The sequence below is a fragment of the Alosa sapidissima genome, chromosome 24 (genome assembly GCF_018492685.1).
Source record: "Alosa sapidissima isolate fAloSap1 chromosome 24, fAloSap1.pri, whole genome shotgun sequence".
In the NCBI taxonomy this organism is placed as follows: Eukaryota; Metazoa; Chordata; class Actinopteri; order Clupeiformes; family Clupeidae; genus Alosa; species Alosa sapidissima.
Genome location: NC_055980.1, coordinates 22,380,247 through 22,390,246, shown reverse-complemented (window position 1 = coordinate 22,390,246; position 10,000 = coordinate 22,380,247). Strand labels below are relative to the sequence as shown.

Below are 10,000 nucleotides of genomic sequence, written 5' to 3'. Positions count from 1 at the left end.
ATGCAGTTCTATTACCTTAAAACAACGGCTTCAAACTCATGGTACTGACATATAATACGGACATTGTCCACTGCATTGTCCATTTTCAAATTAACACCCATAGTGTATATATGAATCCACACCAGCTTGGTGTGGATACATATATACATCTCTGACATTGTCAGTGCCATGATCAGAATGCTACTGCACTGTGTAAAGCTGTTGATCAGGTAGGATCATGACCCTTTTAGGTTTGTAACTACTGGGTGCTGTGTAAGCACTAAATGGGGTTATATTGATGCCAAGGGGCATAGATATGGATGATACATGAGGTACGTTTTTGAGCAATGTTGTAGGGGAGCCACATATAACGCATGGTTAACCATAACTGATGCTTAAAGTTCTTAAGAAACTGATGGTTAAATGTCTCAAAAACGTGAGGTTGGTGTGAGAGGGGGTGTATTGTGTATGGGAGAGGGGGTATATTGTGTGTGGGAGCAACCTACACGTCACTCATCTTTCACTGGATCATCTTCCTGAATCTCAATATTGTGTTCACAACAAGTCTGGGCAAATTACTAAGTCAGCACCAGTCAGAGGCTATATTCATTGTATTGCACTTTTAGGGCTGAGCTACACCAGGCGCGTAACTGAAGCATTCCGTTCGCGTTGCGTCTGCTGCAACAATTAGCTTCCATTATAATCAATGGAAGTAGCTACACCAGACATGACAGTGGGGCGTACGTTCGAAAAAAATAGACCATTCATCTAAAATGGATTTTACGCGTCGCGAACGGAACGCTTCAGTTACGCGCCTGGTGTAGCTCATACCTTATGATGTCACCACAATTGGTTTTACCATAAATATTTGCCTTTGACTTTATTTAGCTATAAAGTATTTTTTTTTTTTTGTATTTGAAATACATATTTTAAATACATGTATCATAAATACTGCCCATCCCCATGTGTGTGTGTGTGTGTGAGTGTGTGCGTGGGTGTGTGTGTGTGTGAGTGTGTGTGTGTGAGTGTGAGTGTGTGTGTGGGAGTGTGTGTGTGGGTGTGTGTGTGTGTATGTGTGTGTGTATGTGTGTGTGTGTGTGTGTGTGTGTGTGTGTGTGTGTGTGTGTGTGTGTGTGTGTGTGTGAGTGAGTGGTGTGTGTGTGAGTGGTGTGTGTGTGTGGGGCTGGGTGATAAAACGCTAATCTAAATATAGGCTTAGTTAAAGGCTTAGTTAAAGGCTTAGTGCACAATTCTAATGCACTACACTTTTTTTCTCACCAAGTTCAGTGTGTACACATTGTGAAAAGTCCTGGAACTGTAAATAGTTAACAGACACTGAAGCTTGGCCCAAGCCATAAACAGTTCCAGCCAATCAGCATGTAGTTTCAGGAGCACAGAAGATAGGCATGTAATAGGATTGCTATTGAACTCAAATATGAACTATCCTTCACCGGAGTCACGGACTGCACCTTTAAAGGGGATCATCTGGCTCAGTCACCGGATCAGTCCCCTGCACCTAGAGCCCAGAGACGGCCGTTGCCATGGTGAAGCGGTAACCATGCGCGCAGCGCTCTCCACATGTGGGTCATGGAGGAGGGGGGTCACTGTGGGCTTTCAAGCGTTGCCAAGTTCACCCCCGCCACCACCACCCACACCAAACACACACCTCCCTAATTTGATATGACCCTCAGTGTGTGTGTGTGTGTGTGTGTGTGTGTGTGTGTGTGTGTGTGTGTGTATTCGTGTGTGTGGTGTGTGTGTGTGTGAGTGTGTGTGTTTGTGTGTGTGTTTGTGTGTGTGTGTGTGTGTGTGTGTGTATGTATTCGTGCGTGTGTGTGTGTGAGTGAGTGTGTGTGTGTTTGTGTGTGTGTGTGTGTGTCTGTGTGTGTGTGTGTTTTTGGAGAGAGAGAGAGAGAGACAGTCAAAGAAAGAGAGGGAGAGTCTCAGGAGTAATTTGGGAAATCTGCAGTGAAGTGTAGACAGCAAGGAGCTATCATCATTGAGAAAAAAACGTATGTTGTGTACATGCACACACACATACACTCACACAGACACACACTCATACACTCATGCACATTAGCAGACAGCAAGGAGCTATCATCATTGAGAAAAAATGTATGTTGTGTACATGCACACACACATACACTCACACAACACACACATACACACACACACACACACATACACTCACACAAACACACATTCATACACTCATGCACATTAGTTTGTATAGAAAATATATTTCTTGAAACTTGACTTTCTTTGACTGATACTGCAAATCAGTCATGACGTCCCCTTAGAATTATAGGGTTCTATCTACGTTCTGAGTAGTTCTGAGATATTGAGCTTCAAAGTCTTCGAATTCCATAGACTTATACTGATAAGTGGAACAAACCTCTTCAGATATAATGTCCAAAAATGTATACAACTACAAGAAACACCTCACCTCATCTTCTTAAGGTGTCACAGAATAAGAATATGTAAATAACTCAGTTTTGACAAAAATGTCAGATAGAACCTTATAATTCTAAGGGGACGATGACCACAACAAGCCAATTGAAGTTCGTGGCACTGAAGGAGGGATCTGCTTTGGAAACTATTTAGACTTAAACAAATGCAAATAATGTTGAGATAACTCAAGACAAGACATCGCAACACACTGTTTCAACAACAGAACATTGTTGCTTGTTGAAACACTCTGAGCCCTGTAGCTGCACAGTGTGTGTGTGTGTGTGTGTGTATGTGTGTGGTGTGTGTGTGTGTGTGTGTGTGTGCGTGTGTGTGTATGTGTGTGAGTGAGTGGTGTGTGTGTGAGTGGTGTGTGTGTGTAGGGCTGGGTGATAAAACGCCCAGCCCTACGTGTGTGTATTGTGTTGTTGCCACTGTATTGTAAGACTGCTGAGATCTCACTGTCATTTCAGTAATAGATTCATAACGCAGTGTGATGCTTACTCAAGTTAGTCCAGTCTTAGAACAAGTTAGTCCAGTTTTAGAACAAGTTAGTCCAGGAACAGTGGCTTAAGTTAACTGTGTTGCTTACTTAAGTAAACATGATCTTGTTCATATATATATAGTGTTGTGTCAAGTTTATTATGAGTTTCCACATTACTGTAACACCTGACATAACTTAACTAAGTCAACATAACAAGATGAAGTATGTGGCATTTCAGCTTAAAGGTTGTATCAGCGATTTCAGGCCCAAAAAAGGCCCAAACATAAATGATCACATTCATCTAATCTCTCCTAACGATCCGCTAGCTGTCTGCCCCATAAGCAGGCCGTCAAAAAACGCGTCTGTAGGCAGGCTAGGCTCCGAGATCTGTACACAAAAACAATTGCAACCAACAAGGGTTGGCAACCCACTCAAAGGCAAAATAAAGTGTTTCAACCAATAACCGACGAGAGGCGCATTTAGGAGAGTTTTAATTGCACGGGAGGGAGGGGGAGGGAGTATCGAGCCAACTCTCTGTTTTGTTTGAACATCAACAGAAGTGACGTATCCCCGCTATCCAGGGGTGTAGTGGGCGTTGGACGCGGGGGAACGCCGCCCCCCCCACTTCTTGGAGCATTGTTTTGAGCATTTTAATAAGCATTTAGTAATATAACAAGTGTTGTTACCAGTAATAACAACACATCACGCAAACGTCTCCAATTAGGCCTCTTTGTCATAAAATTCGTTACAAGAATGACCGTCATGCTGTAGCACTCCACCATGCGTAAAGACATTAAAAACTATGCAGCTCGTCATTCCGCGTCACCCGAAAGTAGCTAGAAAGTGGCTAGAAAACCATAGATTATACAACTGCCTGTATCCGAGTCTAGCAAGCATCTTCATGGCCCACTGTTGCAATTCCTTCGTTTGTGTTTTGCAGAAAGCAGGTAGGCTAATCCAGTGGTCAAAATGACACGATAAGCATGTGTGAGTAATAGCCTACGAGTGATTTTTATCGAGGGAGCTCCAATATAAGTGATAAGGCTATTTAACCATAAATAATGACCCAACGGTGAACCTGAACAACTTTAGGAAAAACTTAAAATTGGTGCAGCTACTTTCATCCAAACAAAAACTTTTCAAATGACTGGCAACTTGCTTGCCCAATGTTCTTTCTGTTATTTTTTTGTTTTGTTTTATTGGCTGTGCACCTCTGCATTTTAATCATTGGCAATGACATTCATGACGCCCCCTCAAATTGAGCTACACTGCCCACACAGCGTGTTGAATGCGTGTGAATCCTGCTTGTGCTATTGTTATTGCCATGGTATACGTGTGGTAATGAATGAAGCCTTGGCCTTACGCACCAATGTATGTGGAGGTCCGAGTGTGACCGTTTTTGCAATGATTTCATTAAAGTAGCGTCCCCCCCCCCCACTTTAAAAATCCCCACTAGACCACTGCCGCTATCGCTGATACAACCTTTAACTACAATTAAACCATTTAGGTGAACATGACCTGTGTGACTAACCAACATAAATGAACACAGAGCTTTTCATAGTGGGTGTACACACAAGCAGGACACTGGAAACCTTATTTCCCCTGCTTCACCTTCGTAACCAGAAAAACAAGTCGTGAGAAACAGCCTTTCGCAGCCATTCCATCCCCATCCACTGCTCACAGGTGCGTTTGAGTGGCCCCTCCATACACACACACACACACACACACACACACACACACACACACACACACGAGTGGCCCCTCCATGCACACACACACACACACACACACACACACACACACACACACACACACACACACACACACACGAGTGGCCCCTCCATGCACACACACACACACACACACACACACACACACACACACACACACTGTACACACACACACACACACACACACACACACACACACACACACACACACACACACACACACACACACACACACACACACACACATACTGTACACACACACACACACACACACACACACACACACACACACACCTCCGGTCCCCTTTGTCCAGCACACGTCTCCTAGTGTCCAGCATGTGTTAAACAAATCAAAAACGATCTGGAACAATAGAGGGGGGGCTGTTACGTGATACGGCTGAGTGGTACGTGGGGTGGGGGCTGCTGCGGGCTGGTCCTTACCCAGTTCCCAAGCCTCCTGTAATCCTCCTGCCCATAACCCCTAGGAGGAATTAGACTTTAATGGCTCTGTGCAAAGACCGAAGGCAGGCAACAAAAAACCCTTTAGCCTAGGGTATTATAACCTCCTTTTGGGCCAGGGCAGTTCTCTGAGAGGAATTACGGATGTGTTTCATGGGTACAAACACACACACACACACACACACACACACACACACACACACACACACACACTCATATCTGTCAGAAAGGCATGTTCATAAATCCAACACATTAAAGGCCTAATGCATATTCAATGTGTGGATGATAACATATTCAGTACATGGATATGCATTATGTGGATATGTATTAGTATCAGTGTGTATTAGTCATAACTAATGAACGTATACATAGCAGGTACACATGCACACAAACACACACACAGAGAGAGTGAGAGAGAGAGAGAGAGAGAGAGAGAGAGAGAGAGAGAGAGAGAGAGAGAGAGAGAGAGAGAGAGAGAGACAGACACACACAGACACATACATTCTCTCTCTCTCTCTCACACACACACACACACACACACAAAGAAACACACACAGACACAGACACAGACACAGACACACACACACACACACACACACACACACACACACACACACACACACACAGACACATACACAGACACAGACACACACACACACACACATACACACACACACACACACACACACAGACACATACATTCTCTCTCTCTCACACACTCACACACACACACACACACACACACACACAGACACAGACACACACACACACACACACACACACACAGACACATACATTCTCTCTCTCTCACACACTCACACACACACACACACACACACACACAGACACACACACACACACACACACACACACACACACACACACAGACACATACATTCTCTCTCTCTCACACACTCACACACACACACACACACACACACACACACACAAATAAACACACACACACACACACACACACACACACACACACACACAGACACACACACACACACACACACACACACACACACAGACACAGACACAGACACACACACACACACACACACACACACACAGACACACACACACACACACACACACACACACATATATGGCAGTCAATGCATTACCCCCTTTTCTTCTTCTGCATATACTGTATATGTGTTTCATAGGAAAAGGTATTTCTCAAAGGATGCAACAACAGTATCCTGTGATCCTTACTGGTTGTTAAAATACAGCAGTAGGCCTATCCTCTTACAGCCGTTGGTGGTTCTTGTGGAAGTTCTCTTTGTATTGGGTGCAGTTATAGGTGCATGCCTACAGAGTCACAGTGTGTTTGCTGCAGGGCTGTAACGTGACCCTTGACCCCCGCAGCAATGCGTTAACCAAAGATTCTAGAACAGAGAGCTCTGTTCTATAATCTTTGGCGTTAACCCTTAAAGGTGTGGGTTTTTGAGCATTCTAACATAAGATTCCGCTCTGCAACAATTCAAAGTTCTAAAATTCTATGTTGAATTCAATGAACCCAGATAGTCTTTAGAATGTTAATTTTTCCAACATTCCACACCTTTAATCTGGAGCTCTGGAGACACATCAGAGCTGGAGCCAATATACATAACAATAACAGCCTGGCAGCCTGGCAGACAGGGCACTCATTCCACAGCCATGACACACGTTCCCACAGACCGCACGCACTGATAACCCAGTTTGATTTGAGACTAAAGTGTTCACTAGAATAAATAAGGAAAGGTGAATGGCTGGCACAGAGGTTAACTCAGGCATGCAGGGAGGGGTGAAGCCAGAAGAGAGAAAACTTCCTCACTGAGAAGTCAATACAACATGTATGCCACCATTTTGCCCACAGTCAGGTGATGTGTGGAGACTCTTGCCTCTGTCAGGCAACACTACAGAACTAAAGTGAAACATGGGGCAGCCGTGGCCTACTGGTTAGCGCTTCAGACTTGTAACCGGAGGGTTGCCGGTTCGAACCCCGACCAGTAGGAACAGCTAAAGTGCCCTTGAGCAAGGCACCTAACCCCTCACTGGCGCTCACCCCGAGCGCCGCTGTTGTAGCAGGCAGCTCACTGCGTCGGAATTAGTGTGTGCTTCACCTCACTGTGTGCTGAGTGTGTTTCACTAATTCACGGATTGGGATAAATGCAGAGACCAAATTTCCCTCACGGGATCAAAAGAGTATATATACTTATACTTACTTATACATTCAATGCATCTGCCTTCTGAGCTGGCTCTGACCCTGGACTGGACGCAGCTCTGGATCAGTTGACGCAGCTCTGGATCAGGTTCTTGGAGCAAAGTGCTCAGTGACGGCCCTTTAGGGAGGCTGTGATTATATGAGCTGTCCTGATTCTGATTGAATAGCAGTCCTGTGTGTGTGTGTGTGCGTATGCGTGTGTGTGTCTGTGTATGTGTGTGTGTGTGTGTGCGTGTGTGTGTGTGTGTGTGTGTGTATGTGTGTGTGTGTATGTATTTGTGTGGGTGTGTTTGTGTGTGTGTGTGTGCATGTGTTTGTGTGTGTGTCCTTGTGTTTGTGTGCTTGTGTGTGTGTGTGTGTGTGTGTGTGTGTGTGTGTGTGTCCTTGTGTTTGTGTGCTTGTGTGTGTGTGTGTGTGTGTGTGTGTGTGTGTGTGTGTGTGTGTATCCTGTGTCCATGTGTGTGTGTCCTGTGTGTGTTTGTGTGTGTGTGTGTGTGTGTGTGTGTGTGTGTGTGTGTGTCTGTGTCTGTGTGTGTCTGTGTCTGTGTGTATCCTGTGTCCATGTGTGTGTGTCCTGTGTGTGTGTGTGTGTGTGTGTGTGAGAGAGAGAGAGATAGAGAGAGAGAGAGAAAGTGTGTGTGTGAACAACTGTCCTGATAGAGTAATGTAGTCAGTCAGGGTTGAGGTAAAAGCTGAATAACTCAGATGTGGGAGTAGGAGCTGGTCTGGACGACTGCCCGCCTGCGTCTGATAAGCCGAGGCCACGGGGTGAACTGCTCAGGGAACTACTGAATGCAACCGAGCCTCCTCCACAGGACTGGACACTTCACAAGCCATCACTCTACTTCACTAAGATCCTGATTTGATTTAATTTATATAGTATATTTAGTATTTAGTTTTTTAGTTTTCTTATCTTCTACTGTCTCTATTGTACAGTGGAGTTTTGTTATATGTATATACTTATATTTACTCTTTCTGCTGTAAGTGCATGTTGTGTGTGATGTCTGTATGCTACTGAGACCTTGTATTTCCCCTTGGGGATCAATAAAGTATCTATCTATATATCTATCTATCTAGATCCTGAACATTGTCCAAGAAATATTATGAGATTCACAGTTCCATTACATTTAGCAGACACTTCTTTACCAAAGTGACTTACATATGTCAGCTATATTACAAGGGATCACATTGTCCCTGGAGCAACTTGGGGTTAAGTGCCTTGCTCAAGGGCACAACAATGGAAGTCGGGAAACTTTCAGGCTACTGCACGCTAGCTCTTTAACCACTACCACTACCACTATGTTTTACATAGTTTTTTTTTTAATAAAATGTCATATATATATATATATATATATATATATATATATATATATATATATATTGTGTTTATCATTATTTAACTTGGGGCTATTTAGTTTGCTTTTTAGTTGCTCTTTAGTTCAGTGTTGTTTATTTAATATGCATTCACTTTCTAAGGCACAGTTTTGGATAGACTTGTTAACGCAATCACTGACAAGAATATGTCGTTTTTACTTGAGAGTAGGCTGTTGTTTAGCTTGAGAGTAGGCTGGTGAATAGACCCTGAGGTGGAGAGAGGATTCCCAGGAGAGAGATGCGTGATGTGACCTTGACTTAGGCTGCATGGGCATGATGTATCAATGGAAAGATGCATGAGCTGACCTTGACTCATCTCAATGGCAAAGGCTCAAATAGTTTACAATCTCTGAAACAGTGTATTACAAAATGCAGACACAGACATGCCAACGTGCAGACACACACACTCTTTCTGTCTCTCTCTCTCACACACACACACACACACACACACACACACACACACCGACACACACACACTTACATACACGTATTCTCTGCTCCCCCCCCCCCCTCTTTCTCTCTCGCACACACACACACACACACACACACACACACACACACACACACATACATGCTAGGGGTGTGACTTTCGAAACCGACGTCTTGAATCAGTGTCGAGGCTTCGAAGCACAAGTGTTTCGAAACACTGCTTCGAAACGTAGTTCAAATCAGCCATGTCATGTGACCACTGCTTCGAAACATCGTTCAAAATCCCCATGTCATGTGACCAAAGTTAAGTGAACCTTCGGTGCATTTCACCGGTGTCAGCAGGCGTGCCCGCACGTTCAATTAACAGTGTATACTTTTCTTAAGCAATAATCGTGATGGTGTAGTGGTTAGTGAGGGCGTTTTTTTGCACGGTAGCCCAGGCTGCTCAAATGTGGTTCGATTGTTTCAGATCGTATCTGTTTATATGTTTTTTTACTTCATCATTAACCACACAGTTTTAACTAAACTCTCAGAATGGTCAAAAATCGAGTTTTTATAAGAAGAAAGTGATTTAGAGAACACTAGTGGCAGCAATAAGATTCTCTTTATTGTCACTTCATGTGGTCTCCCATCCAGTAATTGACCAATGCCATGACTGCTTAGCTTTTGACAAAGACTGAACACAGGTAACACAGCGAGCCACGAACTTTAAAGACTACATCTCCAATACGAAGCATTTGACAGATTTGTTTCACCCTAAACAGCTCTGAGGTGTCGGAATTGTTTCGAAGCTTCGGAACAATTCGGCACAATTGTTTCGAACGTTTCAGTGTTTCATAAAGCCTCACTTTGCCCATCCCTAATACATGCGCAATCAAGCACACA

General features: G+C 44.0%; 1 protein-coding gene across 1 annotated transcript in view; it reads right to left on the bottom strand.

Annotated features, from left to right (window-relative positions):
- itga3b (integrin, alpha 3b) overlaps positions 1 to 7,365 on the bottom strand; it is a 71,499-nt gene extending 64,134 nt beyond the window's left edge. The window contains exon 1 of the mRNA XM_042081886.1: positions 7,314 to 7,365. Within this exon, the coding sequence (XP_041937820.1) occupies positions 7,314 to 7,321 (8 nt within the window). The 5' untranslated portion in view covers positions 7,322 to 7,365. The remainder of the gene's footprint in view (positions 1 to 7,313) is intronic.
- Positions 7,366 to 10,000: the final 2,635 nt, after the last annotated feature.